Source organism: Sceloporus occidentalis, unplaced genomic scaffold (assembly GCF_023333645.1).
Source record: "Sceloporus occidentalis isolate IW3139 unplaced genomic scaffold, rSceOcc1.0.p SCAF_1, whole genome shotgun sequence".
In the NCBI taxonomy this organism is placed as follows: Eukaryota; Metazoa; Chordata; class Lepidosauria; order Squamata; family Phrynosomatidae; genus Sceloporus; species Sceloporus occidentalis.
In genome coordinates, this window is record NW_028316981.1 from 150,428,204 (window position 1) to 150,455,127 (window position 26,924).

At 41.5% G+C, this 26,924-nt stretch overlaps 1 protein-coding gene across 5 annotated transcripts in view; it reads left to right on the forward strand.

The window, feature by feature from the left end:
• Nucleotides 1-26,924, forward strand: part of TEX2 (testis expressed 2) — a 113,234-nt gene that overhangs the window by 34,215 nt on the left and 52,095 nt on the right. For 3 of the 5 annotated variants that reach the window (XM_089477001.1, XM_089476964.1, XM_089476972.1), the window contains exon 2: nt 23,375-24,999. In XM_089477001.1, coding sequence (XP_089333127.1) covers nt 23,401-24,999 — 1,599 coding nt within the window. In that variant the 5' untranslated portion in view covers nt 23,375-23,400. Of the gene's footprint in view, nt 1-7,459; nt 7,882-23,264; nt 23,276-23,374; nt 25,000-26,924 lie in introns of those variants that run through there. The other 2 variants (XM_089476982.1, XM_089476990.1) reach the window with 2 other exon arrangements.

Genomic DNA, 26,924 nt, shown 5'->3' on the forward strand with positions numbered 1-26,924 from the left:
TTTACCTGATTTCAGAATAAGGCATCAAGCCATGTGATCAGAAATGAAGGGGGAGTTATTGATCTGACGTGTGGACATTGGGGATCCAGAGAAGAGAAGGGGACAGCACGGTGGTGCTGATTTGGCTTCGGCCTTGGGCAGGAAGACAGCACTAGGAACACTTTCTGAGTGCTATGTCTGGCACTAACAAGTTGGATCCAGGTCAGCTTTGTAGCAAAATAATCTGATTTGCATCTGGATAATATGTGTTAGTGTAGAAGCGCCCTTTGACTTCACTTGGGTGAATACAGTGTTGTGAAAACCCTGCAATGTAAAGTTTACACTATGGCTGTAAACTGTCTTTAAAAGTGATTACTGGCTTTGGGTGTGAGTGGTTCTGTGTTCTTCAGAACGATTCAGTGTCTGACACAATATAGATAATTCAGCCAAATCTTTTTTTTTTCTGTGTGCCTTTTTATTTTGTTGGAAGGTTGCTGTTTTTACAATTTATAAATCGCTTCTCTGCTTGGCAGTGTGTATAGGGAAAGAAATAGAATTGTCTTCTTGGGCAGACATTGACAACAGAAAGAAGGAAGAGAGCAAGGCGTGACAACAAGGCCTAGCAAGGACTGCTATGTATATTGCTAAATGAGGCAAACCTCAACTCTCTCATTACCCACTTTCTTGGTGCAGATTCCTTTGCCTTCTTCTGTTCTCAGTCTTTACACACACATGGACACACACATACACATCGCCCAGGAAAACGGTAGCCAATCATCCTTTCAGGGCCTTAATGTGAGTTCCTTGTCCTCCCCCTCTTGGTATTTGAGAATATATTTCTTCCCTTCCTAAAGTAGGCGTATTGATGGTGATGACGGCAGCAGACAGAGTGGTAGGCATCAACTCAGTGTACTTTTCCAGCCACAGCAGTGTGTGAAGGATACGCAAACTGAATTTTCCTGTAACATGTTATAATAAAATCAGCCAACCAACTACTGTCACTTACTTGCCTGTGGGAGGCCTTTGGTGCAGCTGCTGACTTGGTTAATGAGCAAAGAGTGCATTGTTTGTGTGGTCCTTTGTCATGGTTTAAATCAAATAATGGCCTGTTTGCTTCAAACCAAGTCATCAACAGGCAGACCCTCATTAAGTAAAAGATTCAGAATTGACTCTGAAATGGACTGATGCTGGATATTCTAGCCTGACTTAAGTGTGAAGGAAGGATAGGCTGCAAGGAAAAAAATGAGTAGTTAAGATCCTCTCCTGCCCCAGAACAGGGATGAACCTAGGGCTAATTCAGTATTGGGGATGGTGGGGATGAGCATGAAGCAAATTAATTTAAAAGGCAACATTTTAAGCAGAGTGTTTAAATTCTGGGTCCAGTTTTCAGCATATTAACAATCAGAACAGAACAACTCTTCTCAATTTAGGCATTATGGGATACAGTAGAAAACTTGCTCTGCCCCTCAAGAGTTGCTATTTTGTTTCTGATTCTGACTCTAGTTGGCAGATCCTTGAGTTCTGGTTTTCTTTTTAAATAGTAGACCCAGTGAGGTTTGCTCAGACCTGAAGGGAGCCCAGAAGGTGATAAATATACTTTGCAAGGTTCTTTGGGATGGGGTGGACAACTGCAGTGGGTTGGGGGGTTATCATTGTAGGACCCTTCAAGGACTGCCAAAATTGTTGAAAAAGCAAGAAGTGGATGGGAGTCCACTTCTGATTTTGCAGAATGTTTTGTCTGGTGGTTTTTTAAAAGTTTTTTTTTAATTTTGTAAACACAGTTTGTTTATAAGGTAAATTGTACAGTGCCCCTGCACCATACACCGGTGCACTATACGCGACTTCCAGCATAAGCGGAAGCCACATGGCAAGAAAAGCAGTGGCACTTGTGCCTAAGGTGTTTTTGCCGCCACGTGCATCCACCCCATTGTTTCCAATGGGACATGAGCATATGCGGAGTTGAAAGTGTTTGTAATGCAGGGACAGAAAGAGAAAACGTGCTTCTCTCCATTTTCCTGCCAGGTTTGTTTGTAATGTGATAAGGCTATATGTAGTTTAATTTTGATTATACAAGTAATAAAGCAGTTTCTGAAAATAAAGCATTGTTCTAACATAGATGGATCTCTTGCTGATCTCGTGTTATAGATTTATACAGCCCAAGCTAGTACAAGCGTGTGTCTGTTTGTCCATAGAAATCTTCCACTTTTTCCTAGGTATTAATGCTCAGTCTGTACATGGAGGATCTAAATAAATTCAACCAAGATAATGAGAAAATTGAAATAGTGAAAGGTTTCCCGTAACTTGGTTCAAACAGTGAAGAGAACAGAGGCTGCAGTAAAAAAATTAGAAGAAGACTAGGAATGGGAAGTGCAGCCATGAAAGAACTAGACAAGATCCTAAAATGTAAAGATACACAACAGAACACTAAAGTCGGAATCATCCAAGCCATTATATTCCCCATCAACATGTACAGATGTGAGAACTGGACAGTGAAGGAAATGGATAGGGAAAAATACACTCATTTGAGATGTGGTGATGGAGAAGAGTGCTGAGGATACCGTGGACAGCCAAAAAGACAAATAAATGGGTCCTTGAACAGATCAAGCAAGATGATGAAAATGAGTCTGTCATTTGGCCATATCATGAGAAAGCATGCCTCACCAGAAAAGACAACAATGGCCTGTTACAGACTGCCAAAATAAAGCTGCTTCGGGTCTCTTTGGAGGTATGCTATTTAAATGATGCATGGGTCCTAAGAGTCTGGAGGTCGCACCAAAGCCACATTCTATTCCTAAGCACTGGAGTGCAGCTTTTGGTGCAGCTTCCGGATTCTTAGGATGCATGCATCATTTAAACAGCATAGCTCCAAAGAGACCCGAAGCAGCTTTATTTTGGCAGTCTGTAACAGGCCAATGTTAGGGAAGGGAAAAAGGCAGTAGAAAGAGAGATGGAAAAACTCAATCAGGAAGGTCATGGGCCTAAATTTACAGGACCTGAGCAGAGAGGTTGAGGACAAGGGGTCTTGGAGAGGTCTCATGCACAGGGTCGCCTTGAGGCATGGCCAACTCAAGAGCAGTTAACAACAGCTCTTCTGGAATCCTGAAAAATTAGCTGGAGAAGAGGTTTACTGAATACAGAAACATGGGCTGTAGCTTATTCCTATGAGTAACAGCTCTTTTGCATAATGTACGCAGCATCTTATTTCCTGGGAAGAGGGAGGGAGCAGTCTCTCCAATGTAATAGCTGATTGTGTTTGTTAAAGACAGCATCATTTTTAAAAGATGGAGGAAAAAGATATTCTATTGATAAAGTTATGAAATAGTTTGCTTTAATACTGAGTTATCAAGGAGGATAAAGCTAGCAATGGCTAGTTATGATAACACTGTATTGGAGGCATTGTGTCTCTACAACCAGTTGCTGGGCGTCCTCAAGTCAGCTGGCTGGCCTCTCCCTCCCTCCCTCCCTCTGTGTGTGTTTGTGTGTGTGTGTGTGTGTGTGTGTGTGTGTGTGTGTGAGAGAGAGAGAGAGAGAGAGAGAGAGAGAGAGAGAGAGAGAGAGAGATCAGAATGCTGTGCTAGATTGGTCTGATTCAGGGCGCTTCTTATGTCCTTCATAAAACAGTTATGCTTCATTTAAAAGTAGAATAGTGTCAGAAACCTTTTTCAGGTGGTCATAATGTGGATGTGTGTGGGGGAGATTGATATAGGATCAGCCACATAGCAAAATCGCCTGATCCTTGGGCCTATCTAGATAGCTTCAAGAAAGTTGTTAAGACGGATCTCTTCAGGCAGGCCTTCCCAGAATAAATTACTCAGCCATGTAGCTACCTCCCACATATATCTGATGACTCTGCCCACTGTTATTGTTTTAATTGTTCATGTAATTTTAACCTTAAACTGTTTAATTCTTTTTTAAGGGGGGATATTTTGTACTGTATATATGGTGTATTCTTTTAACATTGTAAGCCGCTTTGATTGTCTTTACAAAAAGTGGGGGTAGAAATAAAAGTTTTATTTATTTATTATTAAGCCAGCTGATGATCACTAGTTGAAAAGTCCAGGGACAACCAACTGAAAACTTCTAGCTAACATCAGTGCTGCTCTAAGATGACAGGAACCAAGTGTCTCAGGCTATACAGAGACAGAGCCGTGTTAGTCGGAAATAACACTCCATGCTTCTGAGAAAATAGACTGAGTCTATGAAAGTCGTATTGTGCTACAATGTCTTTCACACAGTTAGTCTCAAAAGTCTTAGAAGATACACCAGGTTATACAGGTTATAGACCTAAAGAGCCTTGTGCGTTCTAATGACTTCACAGTGGAAGGCACACTCACTTTCTGAAAAACAATTGTTTTTGCTGAGACTGTAAGTGGAGGCGTTGATGCCAGCCCTTCCTTTGTTTCATGACCTGTTGATATTACTGAGCTGAACTCTGTCACTGAACCTAGTGCACAACTCCCTCCTTCTCTTTATTTGGTGTAACTTTTAGATGATAAATCTCACAGCAAGGGCTGTCTTACTGCAGAGCATCATTCATTGTGGCTGAAGAACAAGAGGAAATACTTAAACTAAACATGCACATTTATCTAAAGAGCACATTTCCAGCATGAATGGGAGTGGGGGAAAGACAGAACTTATTCATATGCCAGACTGGTTTTTTAACAAGGGAGGGAAATCTGGGAAATTGGTTTATCCTCATATGCCACCTTTGTCTTGAAGGCTTGATTCTGCTTCCCTGCCTTTAGAGATGAAAGAAATGTGCATTTTTAATTACAGTTAAAGCACAGCAACTACTGTTGTCTTGCATTACAGCTCCCACGCTATTCTAGTAACCTGGCAATTGCATGCCAAAAATGACTCCAGCCTAGCTGAATAATCAGAGAAATTAATCATAACAGATATTATTGTGGAGAGTACAGTTTATTAGGTACTTGGAACAAAAGAGTTTAAATTGCCTCCCTTTGAATTAGGTTAGCTCTTGATAACAAACAGGGAGCCCTGATCTCTAAAAGCCTAGATTAGTATAATGGAAACTTACAACCTTGGCTGTATGTGGACTTAAGGCCGTTGACATATAAAATAGAAAAAGTACCTAGCATAAATGGGGCAATACAGGAGTAGTACTATTGTTTGTAAATCATAGACTATTGCATGCAGCTACTGGGTGACCTTTCTCAGCCTCAGAGGAAGGCAAAGGCAACCCTCTTCCAAACAAATCTCGCCAAGAAAACCCTGTGATAGGTATGTTTTAGGGTTGCTGTAAGTTGGAAACAACTTGAAGGGACAAGACAACAAATTTGGAACTCAAGCCCACTGGCCATGCAGGTTGGATGGTTATGTGAGCTGTACACTGCTAAAAAGCAAATAAATGGGTACCAGAGCGAGTCAAGCCTGAATCCAATCTAGAAGCCAAGATGACTTAACTGAAACTGTCATACTTTGGCTACATCGTGAGGAGACATGACTCACTAGAAAAGACAATAATGCTTGGTAAGGTAGGACAGTAGGAACAGAGGAAGGCTGCATTCTACATAGACAGACTGAAAGAAATCACACTCCTGAGTCCATAAGACCTGAGCGAAGCTGATGAGGACAGGATGACTTGGAGGTCTCTCATTCATAGTTTCGCCTTAAGTTGGAAATGACTTGAAGGCACACAACAGTAACATTTAAAATTAGGTAAGAATCACATGTTGGACCCAGCATTCCTCATCATTGGTTATGCTGCTACGGCTTCTGGGAGTGGCAGTCTAACAACATCTGGAAGGCTGCATGGCTCTCTGTCCTGATTTGAATAATAAAATGGGTGTAGAAGTGGGTGTCTGTTGCTTGGCTTTTTATTACACTGAAACCTAGCCATTTTAACTGCATATTCTCCATTTGCTATTGATGGAATTCCATGCATATTTTGGCCTGAATACATGTTATGGCTGAGTATTAAAATACGAAATATGAGAGGGAAGAAACTCTTCTAGAACATGGCCACATAGCCCGAAAACCCCACAAAAAACTATAGAAATATGAGAGTGTTCTTAGTCTCTGATGGTTACTGGCTGGTAAACCTTTGCCTGCCTCCTTCCATGGCATGTTTTGCAACCTGTCCCCTGCTTTGCCAGATCACGTGCGGTTGGATCCTGGTACAGGTGGGTTCCAGGAATTTTACCTACATTGTTCTCTGCGGAGTTTGCAGGGATGGCAGTGCTTGAGGCTAGAACAGGTCTTGTGAAGCCCTGCCAGCTTCAGCTACTGACTTCAATTAAAACACAGCAAACAGATGAGTTGGGAAACCACGTGGGCTGAGAATGCTCTCTGTACTTGTGACAGCTTTAGCACAAATGAATCATAGGAAAGCCTAAGTACTAAGCCTTTCAAAGGAACAGAGTTTAAAAGCACAGACCTGTCTACCTGCTGAGGTGCCAGATACTTCAGAAGTTGACTGCTGAATCATTCTGCTTTAGAATCATGAAACCAGGCATCCCCCGTCTCCAACTCTTGAACACCATATGAGTGCGCACACCCTTCTATTTCAGATGGAGGAAAGAGTTGAAGTCCTTTATTTGGAAGAGTACCCACCCAGTGCTGGCACCAGGTCTGGGGTGGTGCTGCTGGTGGTGGTGGTATCCTTGGGCCCAGAGCACTTTAGATATCCCACACCAGTCGCTTCATCTTCAGACAGATCAATAATTGCCAGTAAGTAGAGGGAATAACTGCTGCATGGACAGGTGCCACCTACCTTCTGCTTGGGGCAGCAGTAGGAGGCTCTATATAAGGTGGAGGGTCTGTAAAGACCTCAGTTCTCTAAAGGAATTCTATCACATTGCTCTGCTGGGAAAGAAAGGCAAGTGATAAGAACTATAGTGTCATAGGAGGGGGATCAGGGCTAATATTTGGAGAACTAGGGACTTTGTTATCTGTCCCCCTAATGCCAGCCCCTGAGGATGGCCCTGTGTTGTTCTTCCTTTTGATTTACTGTCTCCCTGCCCATGCTGGTCCCAATGCTTATACATTCATCTCTTTCTCAAAAATGTAAGAATTCAAAGACATAAGCATGTTAGTCTGGAAAATCAGTATGCAAAGGGATCTTGTATCACCTTTGAGACTACCTGAAAGAAAAAGCTAGTAGTATGAGCTTTTGTAGGTTTGAGACTACTTCCATCCCATGCATCTGAGGAAGTAGACTCAAGTTTACGAAAGCTCATGGTACAGCTTCTTTCTTTCAATTAATCTCAAAGGTGCTACAAGATCACTCAAAAAAGCAAGGGTGTTATTCAGACTTCTTCGCTGGTATTTAATTTTTTTAATTTGCGCTTATTTTTGGCCTTATAGAATGTCCCTATAGTAGATGATGTTCTCTCCCACACCCGATATTTGAAGTCTCTGCAGAGGGCTTGGAGGCCCCATATGTTAGTGCCCACAGTATGACTGACCGTGTATAATGTGTGTGGGGTTTGAGTGTGCTATTTCTTTAAAAGAGAAAGGGGAAAGAATGTTGGTAATATAAAATTCCTTCAAGATAGTGGATGGCAGTTTGTTTTGTTCTTAGCAGCTGTGGAGAAAAGAGGGTGGGTTCACCAGAAAGAGTGGAGAAGCAGGAATCCAATGAGAAGAAAGTTCACTAAGGAGTTGGAAAAGAGCAAGCTGGATATTTTTGTAGGACAGCTAATGAAAGGGTACAGAAGCTTTCATAAACAGCCTTGCTGGTGAAATACTATCTTGCCCATGCACTAAATAATTGTTTTAAGGATTATCAAAGAACAGATCAAATATTAAATAAGGGACATACATTGTGGATAACCCAAAAACTGTGTCCATTATACATATCGCTTGCAAGGTGTCTGAAGGAATTTTACAACTGAAGCCGATGAAGACCAGAGAAGAAGCTGTCAGAGAACATTTGTATAGGTTAGTATGATGATGGTGGTTGCTTGCAGATTTATATCTGTAACATAAATCACACTACAGAGTAGTGGAAGTAGTGGAAATCTCACCTTTTGGATCTTGTATTCAGGGCTGTAGTAGTGAGCGAAGATAGCAAAGGGGAAAGAAAGGAGAGGTATTGGTATTGGCAGTTTGTGATGTGGTGGCTTAGTGATTAAGATGTCAGTTCTGATTATTGGAAGATCGGAAGGTTGGCAGTTTGAGGCCCTAGTGCTGCATTGATGGGATGAACTCCCATCACTAGTCCAGGCTTCTGCCAACCTAGCAGTTTGAAAACATGCAAATATGAGTAGATAAATAGGTACCACTTCGGTGGAAAGGTAACAGCATTTGGTGCAGTCATGCTGGCCACATGACCACCAGATTCATCTTCAGACAATATTGTCTTTTCATCTTAATAACAGTTGAAAACTCTTTCTTATGGGCGATGTCTCGTGCTGCCGGTGGTTTGAACTGGTACCAACTGGAACAGATGCAGTCTTCTCTGGAACTCAGGAAGAAAGTAACATCAACACAGATTTTAACTCAAATGAGGGTTTATTGACTTTGTTGCTATTTACACTCTCACAGCAGGCTACTATACATCTATTCTCTTTCAGAGTCCATGCTAGAAGCTCGAATGTGACATCAGTCTTTGTTCTCTCACAAGATCATCTTTCCCACCAAGTGGACACACCTCTTTTTTATGAAGTCACCATACTACACAAGAGCATAACAATAATACATTTGTTTATATTATGTCTCGGCACATGTCCTTGAAGACTTGTTCTTCCAGGCCTAGCCTTTCTGGCCTTCAACAGGAACCATTTTAAACTTTAGTTAACCATTGACACATCTGAACATTTTCCATACAAATTAGAAATATATTTTAACACCCTCGACAGTCAGTTATGACTAGACATTCATCAGAACATTTATCATTTCTTTATCTTATCTTATTATTGGTAGTTTAATTGATTTTTTAATATTTATCTTTACATATTTATATTTTTACTTATGTTTTTGTATAGTTTTTGATCTGTACTGTTTTTAATATTTTGGAAGCAACTTTTAAGTCTCATTATTGGGAGGAAAGGCCAAGACGAAGGGGAAGTAGAAGGCGTAGAAGTAGTAGTAATAGACACAGCTGATGTTGAATATAAGTGAGTGTAGCTGGCTATAGCTAAGCTTTGTTTCAGTGAAAGGTCCACTAATACTTTAGTGTTTTAAAGTGTCAATAAATAGGTGGGCATAAGTGAGCTGGTGGTTTATTCTTAAACCTTCTGACAATTTCCTTCATTAAGGACTCTTGAACTAACTTGATAGTCATTGAATAAGAGGAGAATTCCTCTTATGGATTTAAAACTGGTTAAAGAACTAGATGCAGCACATAGTTATAAAGGAGTGGTCCCAAACAGTGCTCTTTAAAAGATTTTGGACTTCAGCTCCCAAAATCCCAAACTATTGGCCAACATGGCTGAGGCTTCTGGGAACTGAAGTCCAAAATCTCTTAAAGGGCACAGTTTGGGGACCACTGGTACAAAGGGTCAGTTTTCACACTGAAGGGAAGTGAGCAATGGTGTTTCTCAGAGATCTGAATTAGCACTGGTACATTTCAACTTGTTCATAAATGACCTTAAGCTAGGGGAGAATAGTAAGGTGGCCAAATTTGCTGGCAACACAAAATTATTTAAAGTGATGAGAACAAAAATAGATTGCAAAAAGCTCCCCAAAAAATCTCTCCAAACTAGACAATATATAGATCTGTAAAAGGTGTAGAATGGGGCTGAATCTATGAGAAAAAGTTAAATTAGTTGGGGCAGTTTAACTGAGGGGTAGATGTGATTAAAGGGAAATATGATAGAGATGTATAAAATTATGTGGAGAAAGTGGGTAGGGAGAAATTATTATTCTTCTCCCATAGTACTAATGCAGAGAGGAGGAGTGTCATTTACTGAAACTAAATGGTGGGAAATTAAAGACAGATAAAAGGAAGCACTTCTTCACATAAGGCATAATAAAACTGTGGAAATTACTCCACCAAATGTAGTGATGGTTGCCAACTTGGGACAGCTTTAAAAAAGTATTAAATAAATTAATGAAAGCTGAGGCCAGGAGTGGCTTTTAGTCAGGATGACAGTACACCACCTCCAGTATTAAAGGCAGGTATGCCTCTTTGTAATAGCCTTTGAGGAACAAGACAATTATCGTTGCATTTGTGTCTTTCTTGTAGGCTTCATATTTAGACCACAACATGAACAGAGTGCTGGACTAGCTAGACTTCTGCTCATACCTCTTCATATGGTTTTATACTCACCTCTCGGATCCGAGGAGACATGATCAATACATGCTATATCCTATGTTTAGGTTAAACAGCATTGTCTGTGGCCTGAAGCATTGAGGCATTTGCCATGAATTTTAGCAGCTGACTGGTCATTAGGAAGAAGAGAAACCGGAATGGGTTGGCAGTAAAAGTCATATGCAAATTTAATATTGCCTCTTTTGTAGCTTACCCTAAACAAAACAGTGTGGTTGGCAGACAGAGAAAGTACTGTAGTGAATTATGCTACCAGATTATAAATGTTGTGTATATCCACATATTTTTCTTAATCTGCTATGTTCTAAATCTAGTTTATATATATTTATATATGCTACAAACCTACATTTTAAACCAATTTCAATTCTTTAAAAATGAGAAAGAGGGAAGAAGGAAAGAGCTTATTGAGAATGGTCAAGTCACCAATGGAGGGGCAAGCCTGTGCAATATTTTGTGAAATGTATGTACAGGATACACAGACTGGTCTGATTTCATAAGCCCTTATCAGGGGATGATGAACCAAAAAGCATCCAATGCAGGCATAAAGAGGGAAGAGAGGGAGGAGACCTCAAAGACTGCATAGGAGGAAATGGCAGAAAGGGCTCGTGAATTAAAGAGTGACTAAAGCTGTTTCTTGTACAGTCTCAAAATCATGTTATTTTGAAACACTATGGAAGATGGATTGGGTCTGTAATATGCACTTGAAGTCATTTCCACTGGATCTTGTGGGGTTTACTACTGATTAGGCATGGATAATGTGCACAGTTTCAGTTCCAAAAGAATAATTTGCCCTGAGGAAGTGATTCAATCACAGTTGGACCATCAGTTCATCTGAGTAGAAATTTTGAAACCTCCTTCCTTTCTGAATTTGTGATTCTCTTTCCTTTCTGAATCTGTATTACAGAAAGGTTGCACATGTGGGCAGTAGTGGGACAAAGGGAATCCCCACCACCACCTCTTGAGCAAGTGCAATAGGAAAAGGTGCTCCTTCAGGTGTTTAGGTTCCAGGTCATTTAAGCATTTAAATGTCATCACAAGCACCTTGACTTCAGTCTGGAAGTGTTTGGGCAGCTTTTGTAATTATTTAAAAGCTTGTGTTATAAGATTTCTATGTTATAACCAATTCTATGTGGTTCTTATCGACAATCTTGATGTTATATTTTACACTAGCTGCAGTTTGTAACTTCAGTGGCACCCCAACCTCCAACACAATCAACCCCACTCCCTATGTCCATGGCTCCCTTCCAATTGGCTAGAGAAGGGGGTGGTGGATTGTTTCTGTGTTTTCACAAAATGGTGATCCAAAGGAGTTAACCCACTGGTGGCAAGCTACCACTAGTCACTAGCACTGCTTCATATACCTTATCAGAGTGAAGGGCCTGGGATGGTAGGAAACAGCTGGTCCCAACCAGCAGTCAGTCGACATTTTAGCAGCAAGCACAAGCCCCAGCCTTGTGCAGATGGAGTAGTGACCAGACAGTTGTCACAGGGGCCCCCAAATATGTGCCAACATTGCCCTCCATACCTTCTAGGCTAGTAGGAGCAAGGGAATTTTTGAGGGAAATTTAAAAATGAGGGTCCCTCTGAGGGCCATGTGCAGCCCATGGCTCACACTTTACCCATTTTCATTTAGGGACTCAATATAAGTGGATGCTGGCAGATATATCCTTTCGAATGTATTAGGCTAACTAAGGAAGGCCCTCCTGATGGTAAGAGCTGTTAGACAATAGAAGGAACTGCCACAGATGATGCTGAACTCTCCTTTGAGTTTTTTAAATAGACATTGGAGATACTTTAGTTGTGGAGTTCTCCTGTTGTCTGGGGATTGGATTAGATGACCCACGGATCTCCTTCCAGTTCTACATTTCTGTGATTCTATCAGGAACACATCAGCATTTTGTGTAAATTTGAAGATTAAGTACTAAGAATTTTGAGGCAATTTTATACAGTACAGTGTATATTTTCCCTGCCCCTTCATTTCAAATTGCAACTGCCTGAAGAAAAGAAGAAGCTGCCACTTATAAACTGGTCTTGCAAAACATTCCCAAGAAAATGTACTAGAATTTTATACAGTACAGTGATACGATGTTTTATACAGTATTAGTGATACAATGTTTTGATATGTAAATGCACACTTGCAATTTCATTTCTCTGTTTAGATCACATTAATTAAGTATGCCTCAATATTTTTCCATTTGGTCCATTAATAGACATTCTCATCTGTCCTTCAGGTAATTAGCACTACATATATTAGCAAGTAATCACTGAATGATCTAAAATCTAGACAATTAGACTCACAAGTAGCTGTTGGAAGAAACTGGTGGAAAGGATATATCTGAGGATAGATTTCACACTAGTCAGAACACTGTGGGAAAATAAAAATGTTGGACATATGCCCAAGGGCTGGAAAATTGTTTCAAATTGTCAGCTTTTATAAGTCTAAGACCATCTAAATGCTCTAAAGTTGGAGAAACAACATGCTGAAGGATAGTACAAAGTGCATTATCGCTGCAGTGTTCCCTTTAGTTCCCGAAGTAGATCAAAAGGGGTCATGTCTGAAAAAGGCAGTTCGGTTTTTATAACAGCCCATTGTGTGTTACAAATATCCTTTATGTCAGCTTCCTTTTCAAAACAGTCATGGCTCTGCCAGTGGGGCTTATGCTGCAAAGTCCTGATTCTACTTTCTTAGCTTGTACAAAGCCAGTGTGGTTTAGTGGCTTGGGTGCTGGACTGTGAATCTGGAAACCAGGGTTCGAATCCTCATGCAGCCATGAAAACCCACTGGGTGGTCACTGTCCATTGTTACAATTTATCCATAATGAATGGATTCCTTTGACTTCCTCCTCATAAGCAGAAGTTCCTAGTTTTGCAAACTGTTACCCAAAACAAGCACCCACAGTGATATACCTTGGGCAAGTCTCACACTCTCAGGCTCAGAAGAAGGCAAAGGCACACCCCCTCTGAGAAAATCTTGCCAAGAAAACCCTGTGATATGTTCACCTTAGGTTCACCATACCTCGGAAATGACTTCAAGGGATACAACAACAATCTTGAGCTCTTCGTTATTCTGATGACTAATTATTCTGATGACTATAAATAACAAAGACAGATATTAGGGCTTTTATAGTTTGCTTCTGGTACATTTTCTTGGGAATGTTTTGCAAGACCAATTTATAGTTGGCAGCTTCTTATTTTCTTCAGGCAGTTGCAATTTGAAATGGAGGGGCAGGGAAAATAGTTTGTAAGGCATGGGTGAGAATTGTATGGCCCTCCAAATATTGTTAGATAGCAACTCCCATAATTCTCCACTGTTAGCGATGCTGGCGGGACTTACACATTGAAAGATCTACAGGGGTCCCTGATTCTTACCCCTGGTGTAAGATAGGTGCCCTGAAATGCATGGTAAGACTGGATGTGAGAACTATCGTCTTCACCCTGGGATGGCCTGGCTGTCTCTAACTGACTGCAAAACCAGATGTTAGTAGGCTTAACATTATTTATTTATTTATTTATTTATTTAGCGCTGTAGATTTGCACAGCGCTGTACATAAAAACAATAAATATATAAGAGTAAACTACCTATGGTGTACAAACTAAGAAATAATAGGATAATACATATAAAATACATAGCAATACAGGAAATGGTTCAATAAAACAGGCAACATATCACTATGGGTGCTTGTTTTGGGTAACAGTTTGCAAAACAGTTTGACTTGCTTATGAGGATCAGGTGAAAGGGATCCACTCACTATGCATAAATCATAACAATGGACAGTGACCACAAATGTTGCTGAAAGCTCAGAGAATATGTGAATCTGCCTGTAGCTCTGAATCAGAGGGCAAGATGTTGTCCACCAAAGATGGTTGGAGTATAACTCCCATCAGCCCTGGCCAGCATACCCCATACAAAGGGATTATTGGAGTTGATGTCCAGCACCATCTAGAGGTCCCAGTGTTCTCCATCCCTCTATTTCAATGTTTTGCTGGTGTTTCTTGTTCTTCCATAAGGTGCTTTCTAAGTAAGAGCTCTCAAAAGGAAATACCTTAATCCTTGGTCCCATACAGACAAGCCAAAATAAAGCTGCTACAGGTCACTTTGGAGGTATGCTGTTTAAATGATACATGCACCCTAAGAGTCCGGAAGTTGTGCCAAAGCCATGCTCTAGTCCTTAGGACTGGAATGTGACTTTGGTGTGGCTTTCAGACTCTTAGGATGCATGCATCATTTAAACAACATATCTTCAAAGTGACCCAAAGCAGCTTTATTTTGGCCTGTCTGTATGAGACCCTTGTTACAATCAACTGGGGCAGAGGTTTCCTTTTGACTGTAGGATTCTGCCACATTGTAATATTGATAGATCAATCGCATTTAAATGCCACTTATTACCTCATGTGGAATAAAATGATCAAACTGTGGTCTTCCAAATGCTGTTGGCCTGCAACTCCCATCAGCCCTGCCCAACATAGCCAATTGTGAGAAATGATGGAGTTTACAGTCCAGCAGGGCCACAAATTTCCCAAGCTTGTTGGGTCCCATTTGGGGCAAAGGCTGGAATATTTAAAAAGTGAGTGAAGAAACAAAGGTGCTGTGTGTAGGTAAGAATGGCAAATCCAAACATCTTGCAGTAGAGACAGAGGGAGTGCAGTCCACAGCTCATGTAGCCTCCAGACCTCGCCTCCCCAAAGCACTCACTTTTTAAAACTTACAGTTTTCTTCTCTTCTTCCACTTTACCACTTGAGGCTTTGGTTAGTCCAAAGTAGAGTGAACCCATAGAATGGTGAGTCAACACATTGGTAAGTCCCATTGATTCAATAGGTCTACTGAGAACTAGCAATAGAATTCTGGCCTCTGTCTCTTATAATTCAGTTTGACTGCCTAGGCTCAGTGCTAGGGAATTCTGGGAACTTTAGTCTTGTGAGACATTTAGCCTTCTCTGTTAGAGAGCTCTGGTGCCATGATAAGCTACAATTCCCGGGATTCCTTAGCATTGAGCCAGGGCAGTTAAATCAGTATCAGACTGGATTATTTCTGCAGTGTGTTTTGGACCATAGTTCTTTCAGCCTCAGTTGGTCATTCTTTTTTTAAAGGTAGCAGACTAACCTTTTAACCACCTCCCTTTCTTATCCCCTCCTTTTGTGAGTTTCATTTTTAAATCTGGCTGGCCCAGGATGCAAAGCTGTGGACTTTGATACTGGACTTTTCTGCTTGGAGTGGAAACCACACTGTGCAGATGCTGTGTTGAGTGGAACTGCTTTGCAGGCAATGTGTGTTCCCCTGAGCCAAGCACTGTGCCCATGATGTACTCAGGCATCAATTGTTTTGAGCTCCAATGATTGGATAACAGATTTAAGGTACTTTGTTGTTGCTCAAACTCAGGAGTGGACTGAACAAAGGGAAAAGGCTGTCACAGCAGCATTCTCTCTCCCACCTCACCAATGAACATTCCAGGGGGAAGTGCATTGCTGTTGCTTCTTGTTTGCACTGCATAGCATATGCTATTGAGACAGTGCCCTGAGACCATCATAAACATTACTAAGTATATTCTCAATATACTGAAAAATAGGCTGAAGTACAGTAATGCATTTAGCAGAGGGAAAGGAGGAGGAATGAAATCTTCCACTGCCTGTTATTCTGGAATGTGGGTGGGAGAAAAAGGCTGCTGATGACAGAGTTGTATTGATGTGGCATCTTAGCCAGCCAGTGTGAACAAGGAGGTCTTAATTTAAGGTTGAAATCAATAGATATAGATGTGAATAAAAATTGTGAGTGGATTAGTGAATTAGATCTACTGTATCTTTATTATGGCAAAGCATTTGTGGCATAGTTGTTTAATATTACCAGGGAGTAAAGGCGCACACAGTCACAGCTCTAGACTTGAGACGCTTGGTGGTTGTATATGAGGCCCTTCTAGCTATTCAGTAGCACGAATTGAGTATGAATAATTAGGGTAACAATTAGTTCTGGTTACCTTAAGTTGTTGTAATGGCAGGACAGGAGAATCTAGTTGCCAGATGATTGGAAATGTATAATATTTTCTTTTGAACAGTGCATAATAATATGCATGTCTGTTGTTATTGTTCTTGTGATGTGCCTTAAAGCCATTTATGACCTATGGCAAACTTGTCACAAGGTTTTCTTGACAAAATTTGCCCGGAAGGGGTTTACATTTCCCTTCCTCTGAGGTTGAGAGAATGTGATTTGCCCATGGTCACCCAGTGGGTTTCTGTGTGTGAGTGGAGATTCAAACCCTGGCCTCCAGAGTCCTGGCCCAAAGGTACACCACTGTAGAAATAATGCAATTTGACACCACTATAATTGCCATGGATCCATCCTACAGGATACTGGGATTTGTAGTTTTGTGAGTCACCAGCCCTCCTTGGCAGAGAAGGCTAGAGACTTTGTAAAACTACAAATCCCAGGATTCTACTGGCTGGAACTACAGCACTTAAAGTAGTGTCAAACTGCATTATTTGTACAGTGCAGATGCTCCCTAAAACTCAAACCACTACATCACGCTATGCATGTCTGCTCTGAAATAAATCTAATGTGATGGAACTTACTCCCAGGTATGTATAGGAATGTAGCATTAATAAAGAAGGAATGTTATCCAAGAGTAGGCTTTCTTTAACGCTGTTGAAAAAATGCTTCCTAATCAAACATTCCCTTTAACCCCATTCACCCATTTATTGTTAGAGCAATGGGTCTTTAGAGAGTAAGAGTTTCCTCCATGCCTCTACTCTATACATGCTGCCTTTAAAACTTCCCCCATTTACTCAGTCGCCTATGGTGGAGATACATCTAAGTAACCACACCATGTGTAGAAAACCTTCAAGGTGTGTTTCAAAGCACATAAAATACTACTCCCTCTCTTCATTTCTTTCTCTCTCTTCCTCCAGATGGTGTGTGCAGGTTCACTTCCTGAAACTTTCTTGTAGTTAGCCAGGTCTTAGATACTGCATATAAATATATTTTAATGTACCTTTAAATGTAATTTGTAACATTTTAACCTATGCAACTTTGCCTTACTTTGTTAAAACAGAGAGCCCCAAGAGATTTCAGTGCTTCCACTTGTGAACTCTACTAAAAGAGGCTGAGTCTTAATCTAGCCAGCCTTCCTCTTTCCCAGAAAAGGACTAATACCCCAAGAATCTACTTCTAATCCAAAAAAATATGTTGTCATATGCTTTGGAAAAATTACCCATTGCACTTAAGTGTTACTGTCTGAATAGATACTCGTTTGTGGGTTTTTCGGGCTATGTGGCCATGTTCTAGAAGAGTTTATTCCTGACGTTTTGCTGACAAAGATGCCAGCCACAGATGCAGGTGAAATGTCAGGAATAAACTCTTCTAGAACATGGCCACATAGCCCAAAAACCCCACAAAAGACTATGCATGCTGGCCATTAAAGCCTTCGACTTCATATTGAATAGAAACTGTTTACATCTTTTATTCATTGCAAATAATATCTCTGTTGCATTGTAAAAAAAAAAAAAAAACAGCTTTAAGGATTGGGGAATGAACTCTTTTGATGTCCATGGAGTTACTTTCAATGCCTGCGCATGTTTCCAGAGTAGCACTTGCCCTTGGATGTTTATACTCTGCATTCAGTTAAATATCCAGGATGTATTCATACTGTGCTCCAGGATATCCTCCTGTTTTAGTTAATGTTAACTTGCTCTAATTGCATCCTCTGTTTTACTGGATGGGAAGGCAATAATGTAGTACTCCTGCCATAGTTTCCGAAAGTCTCATTTAAATTTAGATCTGTAAAAATCTCTATTCCAAATAATAAAATTTCTCAAGCTTCAGTAGAAAAAAGAGTATACAATAAGCTAATGATTTAAGAAAATAGCCTTAAGTCTGTTATCCACCAGAATACTCCCACAAATGATTTTCCCAATGCCAGTTGGCATCTGGTTAGATGGTGATTAGTTCAGATTGATTAATTTTTTAATTGTTAAGCAGAGAGAAGTAAGAAATGTTAAAATGCTGTGACCAAGTGTTTTGTTGTCATTTAATGTAGACTGGGTCCCCCATATCATGCAGGGCATACTATTAGGCACAGCACCTTTGCCTAGATTTCTTGGGAAAGGAGAGGGTAAAGAGCGTTTTTAGGTTAATGGTATGCTTAAGGAGTTCTTATAAATTCTGTTTTTGACAGTTTGATTATAGCACCTCTCACAGCTGCTGAAAATAATTTAGTTACTAAGGTGACAAATCTGTTGTCTTGACAATTGAAGTAATCTCTGGTTTGCTCCCTCCCCTCAATTTTCCCTGAGGCAATACTTTGTCATGTTTCCTGGCTACTTTAAAAGATGGCCTAGATTCTGAAAACTCTTGCAAAAGGATTGAAATTCTTGGACATATTTGCTGAAAATAAAGTCCTGTTTTCTGCTGGTTCTCTTGTAATAGCAGAAAGAATCACCTTGTGTTTATGACTTAGCCTGTTGTGAGGCTGCTTGATGCTTCTGCTCTCACACAGAGGGTTGTTTGCACATGGCCTTTGAAGAATTTGCAGGCAGCCTGTCAGATCTAAAAACTTAGGCACAGAGGAAATAATGCATGCCTGGCTAATTGTAGGTTAGGAGCCAAGGAAGCTGGCATTTCTATACTTTCTGTCTAACCACGTGTTAGTATGAGCAGGCTTGCTGCTGAATTTGCTTGGGGATGTGTGTGGTGGAACTGTCATGTCTCTTGCCACCACACATGTCTTGTAGAAAGGCTGTACTGTATTCTCATATTCCAGTGCAGTTCTTTCCTGGGTGAGGGGCTCCATAGAATTAGACCAAGGATTTGCCATCCTTAGGGTTGCCATTTCATGGCGGTGGACGGGACTTTCCCGCCTCCTGGGGGGCGTGCCCTGGCCCACCCTGCCCTCCCCCCATTCCCGGGTGGCTGCCTGACTCTGAGCTCCCAGGGTTGCTGCCTCCCTTTGCTACAGTGCTGAGCAGCAGGGCTGGAGCAGCAGCACGACTGAAGCTAGCAGGGGGCGGGGTCTGCTGCTCTGCCCTGCCCCTATTGGCCAGCCCTCTGCTTCCTTATTTGGCATGCTCCAACGTCCAAGCAGGGAGGGCTTTGCACTCAGGCAAGCTGCTTCCCCTCTTTCTCTTTCTCTTTCCACTCCTTCTTGTTATTCTGTTTTTTTTTTCTTCTCCTCCTCTTCCCCTCCTCTTCCTCCTCTCCTTTTTCTTCCTTTCTTCCCCCTCCTCATCTTCTTTTTCTCTTTGTTCCTATTCTTCTTCTTTCTCCTCCTTTTCTTCTTTCTCCTCCTCCCCCTTCCTCCTCTGCTGTTGTTGTTGGCATTGTTGTTGTTGTGTGCCCAACTCTTTTCTGACTTATGGCAACCCTGCCTCTAGCCCCCTCTCTCTAAGCCCCCCTCCTCTTCTTCTCAGGGGTTCAGGGCTTCTCAAGGCTTTGCCCCCATTAGAAAAGAAAAAAGACTTTGCAAGGGATCCGACCCATAAATCCCCCCTAAGTTGAGACATACCTGGGGAAAAAGAGGGGGTGAGGGGTTTTGGGGGGGGTTGGAGGGGGCAAGGAGAAGAAGGAAGGGGGGATTGCTAAGAAGGCTTGGGAGTGAGAAATGTAGTTTGCAGTGGCACAAGGGACTGCCTGTGGTCTTTAAATGCTATGCCTGCTTGGGAGTGGGAAATGTAGTTTGCAGTGGCACAAGGGACTGCCTGTGGTCTTTAAATGCTATGCCTGCTTGGGAGTGGGAAATGTAGTTTGCAGTGGCAGAAGGGACTGCCTGTGGTCTTTAAATGCTATGCCTGCTTGGGAGTGGGAAATGTAGTTTGCAGTGGCACAAGGGACTGCCTGTGATCTTGCAAATGCTATGCCTGCTTGGGAGTGGGAAATGTTCTTGTAGAATTGGGGGGGGGGGGGTGTTTGGCCAGAAAGAGAAGTACATTTCAGCCTTCTGTCTAGGAATAATGCCAAAATGTCCTCCATTTTGAGCATGCCTAAGAAACATGCATTTATATTAACATTTTTAAAAAATTATCAATTTTTTCACGTGTCCTCCATTTTTTAAAAAAAAAAACCGTGTCCTACATTTGAAAATGTGGTCCTACATTTGTCCTACTTTTGTCCCGGTTTGGAGGTCCTGACTTATGGCAACCCTAGCCATCCTGCTTCCATTGATGGTTAGATATGACTTGCATCTTGGTATGTGTCTCCCTGACTTAGCTGCTCATTAACAAGGAGAGGGAATTAGGGAAGAGATAGACTTCCCAGAATCCCTACCCAGCATTGTCAGTGTTGGCTGAGGAATTCTGGGGGATATATATATATATATATATATGATATTCCTGACCTCTGAAGCAACTGTGGATTACAAGAGTGGGAGTCCTCAAAATAATTGTGTCTCAGCCCCTGTAACCAAGTGTCAAGGTATTACCTTAAGCTCCTGAGTGAGAGAGCAAATGCTGTGCTATGCATTTATCTAACTCATAAGTCACCATTTAATTTAATTTATCAATCATCAGGTGAAGTAGAAATAAGGGCACAGTAAAGGCAGCTAAATCTCACAACTGTAATCCCTTTTAAGAGCTTGCAATGTGTGAGCTAAATCATAGGAGAGAAAATCTTGTAGAAATTTGCAGATCTTGCAACTCTGATCCAGTCTCTAATGACTGAAGCATAAATGTGACTAAATCCACAACTTGAAAGGGGATTTTAAAAGTCCTCACTGTGCTGCTGTACATGGGTGAGGACTACAAAACAGACTGAACAAGTGGAGAGTCTACTTATAAGCAAAGAGTGTATCTTCACTTTCAGTTCAAGCTGAGTGTAAGATCACTTTTAGTTATTTGCAGTGTAGCCTTTAAATTACAGAGAAGTATTGCTCACAGTCCAATTTAAAAGGTTATACCAGGCTTGGTTCCAGGACCTCCTATGGATACTAAAATTTGTGTGTGCTAAGTCCCATTAAATGCACTGACATAGTAAAATGCTGTCCCTTATATAAAATGGCAAAATCAAGATTTGCTTTTCAGAATTTATTTTATTTTATTTTTTCCAAGCCTCGATGGTTGAATCTGTGGATAAATAATTTGTGGATGTGGAGGGCCGACTGTACTTCTGTTTTCCAGCTATGAGCTGGGCTCATCATCAATCTTAATTGTGTGAGTGTGCTGAAATAGTTAATGTGTAGAATATATACATAAAATATAGGTAAGAGAACCAGTGTGATGTAATGATTTGAATGTTGGACTATCACTCTGAAGACCACGGTTCGAATCTCTGCTCAGCCCTGTAAACCCACTGGGTGACCTTGGACAAGTCACACTCTCTCAGCCTCAGAGGATGGCAATGGCAACCTTCCCCCTGCCAAGAAACCCCCCGTGATAGCTTCATTTTACAGTTCCCATAAGTCGGAAATAATTTGAAAGGCACACAACAATAACACTACAATAAAGCACCTCTCATTTTTTGTTAGAGGTAAATGTACATTTGGAAGAGACTGAATAGCTCAGATGTATAAAATCTCAATCCTTTCCATTAATAACCTTAATAGTTTGCTGTTATAATTGCAGGAGTGCATATTACAATCACATTAATTTTCATGGATAGCTGTGACTTGAAAAATCAGTTCAGGAGGCAAATCACAATGCTTTAGCCATCACCTCACACAATGGGCTAACCAGGTAGTATTGTTGGTTGTGTAGAAATGACTGTGTACAGTTGCTTTAGTATCTCTGTAGTACAGTCCATCTTCCATATCTGCGGACTTGCCTTGCGTGGATTTGAGGGGTGGCAAAGGAGGTGGAGTAGGGAAGAAGAGGAGGAGGAGGAAGGAAAAGGAGGACGAGTGGCCGCTACAGAAGGGGGTAAGATGAGGAAGGGAAAGGAGGAGGAGGGAGGAAGAGGAGGAAGAACAAGGAGGGCAAATAGTGGCAGCAGAGGGGGGTAAGAGGAGGAGGAGAAAGGAGGAGGAGGCAGGAGAAGGGAGGAAAAGGGGTAGGAAAAGCAGGAAGAGCTATGACAATGGCAAAGCAAGGCAAAGAGGAGGAGGAGTCAGGGAAGAGGAGGAAGAAAAGGTAGTCCCCCTGCCACCAGCCGTGGGGGAAATGGCAAGGCTGGCTTCAGGGATGGTGGGGGACAAAGTGCTATTATCTCCAATGGTGGTGCAGCCACATGGCTGCACCACCATTGAGTACTATGGGACTTGAGCATCCACAAATTTTGGTATCCCCCACAAATACTGAGGGCCCAGTGGGAGTTCTTCAAATTCGGCCTGCTTTTTTGCCTCTTCTTCTCTTAGCCACATCTACTGCCCTCTATGGACACAGGCATTGATCCAAAGATCCAGTTCAACTTGTGTAGAAAGGAGCCCTGGTGGCACAGTAGTTAAATGCTGGTACTGCAGCCACAAGGTTGTGAGTTCAACCCCAGAGCTTCCATCCTTTCGTGGATCAGTGAAACGAGTACCCAGATTGTTGGAGGCAATTGGCTTACAGATTGTAAACTTCATAGAGCTGAGTTCACTGATAAGCAGTATGGAAATAGAAATGCTAAATGCTATGCTAAAATGGGGCTTTGTGCCATATCGCATGTATAGTAACTCCTCTTTCCCTTGTGGTCATTAATAATTTCTTCTTTCCAAGCTATTATGTCCCCAAAGCTTTTAAATGTTAGAAATACAATATTAGGTATTATGGATTTAAACTTTAGTAATAGTGATAAAGCTAGAAAAATTGACCTTAGCTTTGCTAGCAAATGGTTTACCTATTTTTCTTGATCAATTCTCTTGATTTTTCTAGCACCATTTCCCCATCACTTGAAGTGTGAGTGATATATGTAATCTCTTCCAGACAGCTTAGCCCATATATAACTGAACACTTATTTTCATTTGTGACATTCATTGAGTCATGGAATCATAGAATCCTAGAGGTGGAAGGGACCACAAGGGCTATGTAGTCCATTCCCCTGCCATGCGGGAATACACAAGAAAAGTACTCCTGAAAGATTTACATTCAACATCTGTTTAAAGATCTCCAAAGAGAGAGAGTTCACCATCTCCTGAGGCAGCCCATTCCACTCTCAAACAGCTGTTACAGTAAAGACATTCTTCCTGATGTTTAGATGAAATTCAGATGTTGGTGAACTAAACTTCTTTCTTCCACAGTCTGATCTCTATTTGGCTTCTTCTTTACAGACCCTGGCACATCTCTGGAACCTGCAATGACAAGTCTGAACAGTAGCCATGCAGAGAAAACTGGGGAAATGTCTTCAAAGCAGCCAACGCCAAAAGTGCAGGTTCAACGATCTGTTTCCAGAGAGACTATCACCATTCATTTCTCGGCATTTGGGAAGGAGGAAGAGGAGGAGGAGGAAGAGTTCAAGGAGTCTCTCCCTGAGGCACCGGATGACCAAAGCATTGTAACAGCACTGGAAGCTAAGGAGGACCTTTGCTTTGACCTTGGTGACCATGACTCTTCTGGTTCCACTACCTCGCTTAAAATGGTTGCATCTCCACTTGCCTCATCTCCCTCAGTCACACCAATTGTAAAGCCGTCGGAGTCCCAAGTATTCGATGTGGTGCCATTATCTCTCTCACCCTCCTCACATTCATGTCATGCTCCTCCCTCATCAGGTGGGGTTTTGCCTTCAGAACTGAGAACCACCCTGTCTTCTTCTCCATTGCCTTCCCCTTCCAAGTCACTTGTCACATCTAGCTCACCATCCACTGTTACTAGCTCAAAGCCCTTCATGAGTTTAGTTAAGTCCCTTTCAACAGACATCGAACCAAAAGAACCCACTCCACCCACAAGGCACAGGCAATTAATGAAATCCCTGGTGAAGTCTCTGTCCACGGACACTTCCAAACAGGAGTCTGAAGTGGTGTCGTACAAACCACCTGACTCTAAACTGAACTTGCACTTGTTCAAGCAGTTCACTCAGCCTCGGAGCACAGGTGGTGATTCCAAAACAGCTCCTTCATCCCCTTTAACGTCTCCTTCAGATACTCGTTCCTTTTTTAAAGTACCCGAAATGGAAGCCAAAATTGAAGACACAAAAAGACGCCTTTCAGAAGTGATTTATGAGCCTTTTCAGCTCCTCAGTAAAATAATGGGGGATGAGAGCGGTAGCCACAGGCCCAAAGCCTTATCTTCAAGTGCTTCAGAACTATCCAATCTTTCCAGTTTGAATGGCCATTTGGAAAGCAATAACAACTATAGCATTAAGGAAGAAGAATGTGATTCTGAGGGGGACTTCTATGGAAGTGACTCCAATATAAATAAGAGTACTAAACAACCTCAGATAGCTGAAGAGCATGCAAAAGAGGATGAAAGTAGAGGTTCCCCATTATTAAGCACAAAGGATGCCAATTTAAAGGGGCCACTGGTACTTGAAAGATGTTCTTTGTCTGCTTTAGCAAGCAAAGAAGATGAGGAGTTCTGTGAACTGTATTCCGAGGAATTTTGTTTGATAGAGGATGACAAAGCTGACAAACATTGGGACGGTTCATTGAAAACAGAGATGCCTGAGGAAAGCTCCACACCTTTCAGCAGTGAAGGTGAAATTGAACTTCATGTGCAACAGCCTAAACTTCCAATGAAGACATTGTACTTTCTCACAATGCTGATCTATGCTTATCTTATAGTCCCCCTCCCTAGTTACTTCAGTGGACTCTTCTTGGGGGTTGCCATTGGGTTTATGATTGCTATCTGTGTTATTTGGCTTTTTACACCAAGTGCTAGATATAACAGGCTACATGCACATTGGAACAAGCAGCTGGATACAGAACCTCTGGACATCAGAGAACCTGAGATATTGAAGGTAAGCAGCTGCATTGCTTTTAAAAACACATTCACAGATAATATAATCCACCTGTAACAAAGATTGGATATAGGATTTCATATCTGTGCGTATGCAAAAACAAGGACTATAACACTCAGCAGCAGAGTAAGATACAGGATGAATTTGTATGGCAGTGAATCCACGATAATGCAGTACTTAGACTGGTTTCATTAGTTGCTTAGGTCATCAGCTAGGGTATGTTGAGTTAATTGTTCTTCTCTAGCAGGCTTTGTAATTTTATCAAAGGGTGGTGAATTGATCTAGAGAAGAATGGGGTGGGCAGATGAGTCATTTACTTCAGGTGTGAGAATCCTGCAGCCTTCCAGACCTATTTGGACTGTTGTTACCCCCTTGCCTATGCTAGCTAAGGCCACTGGGAGTGGCAGTCCAGCAATAGCTGGAAGGCTGCCTCTGTGCTGATGCTGAAGAGATCAGACTATGTGAAACCAGCTCTCAGTTGAATTGTGACAGACTGAAGTAATTAAACTGTTTATAATTCAGTCTTAGCCAGTCTAAGACATGAGAAGTAAGAAGATCAGTTCATGTGAGAATATTGGATCAGTCCAAATGTCTGTGTATGCCAAAGTCTTGTTCACAGAGTCACCAACCAGATACCCATGGGAAACCACAAGAAGGACGTGAGGGCAGTTACTGTTCTCACCAGTAACTGGTATTCAGAGGGTTGATCTGATAGTTTTAGAACAAAAGTATTTGCAGAATCTCTCACTACTACCAGTATATTTTTTCTGGAAGAGTACTCCTCTGTGCCTCACATTGTTTCTCTATTTCTCTATTATGCCTAAGGGGTTCTGCCATTGTGAAACAAGAGAGCAAGCTGAAATTCCAGAATAAATTTATAAGACAGAGTGTGTCCAATTCCTTCTGGAAATCAGTGAACTGAACAAGCTGAAAGGTTGTGTATGTGTTGGTTAAACACAAGACTGACGATGATAAGTTAAATGGAAGTTTAGTGCATGCTGAGAATTTTAAACTTTGTGTGTGTAAGGGAGGGGGTGATATCACCTGTAGCACATTATAAGTGAAAATTGTAATATTAATAGTCATAGACCAATAACATGGTCAAACAGAAGTTTCTCCAATCACCAAGAGAATTGTTTTTTAGAATGTCTTTGCTCCATTGTAAAGACCTTTTCTAAAGTGACCCTCTCAATTTAGTCTGGTAAAGTCTCTCTTAAATGTCTGACTGAAAGTTCTTACAATGTAATAAGAATAAGTGCATTGTATAGATAGTCAAAAGAAAATGGAATCTTGTATTTCAAGTTTGCACCCTACTTGCTTTCAGCCTGACCTTGCTGTTTCTGTATACTAAAGTTCTTCCTGTAGCTTTCTCCGTGTAAAGACTTATCAGCTGTACTCCTGCTGATTGTTTATCAGCCATCTTCCTGTGTGTGACCTTTTCTCCTTGAGTGCCTTTCCAGGGAAGAGTGCTTACCATGAGCTGCCTTTCTTCTTGATGCAAGACACTAAAATGCATCTGTGTCTCAACATGGCCCTGCCTGACCCCATCCTTGGTGGTTTTCATGCACTTGCTGATCTAATTCACCCAACTCAGTAAGGCAGAGGGAAACTCTGGTTTATTGCTTATAGGCAAGGTGCTGGTATGCAAGACTTCTGCTTTATCACACTAGGGGGCAAACAGGATTTAAACAAGAGTTAAACAGGAAATGTCTGATGTTTATCACATGGCATTTCCTGTTTAACTCTCGTTTAAATCCGTTTTCCCCCCTAGTGTGATAAAGCAGATGGTCATATCCATTGCAAGAAGGGCCAACTAAGTCTAACCTTGGTGGTTCCTCCACCCATGGTTTGTTTAGCATGGCATGCACATCTGGCCTCCTGACCTGTCTCTATTCTGACAAGACTCAGAGTCAAAAGTCCCAGTT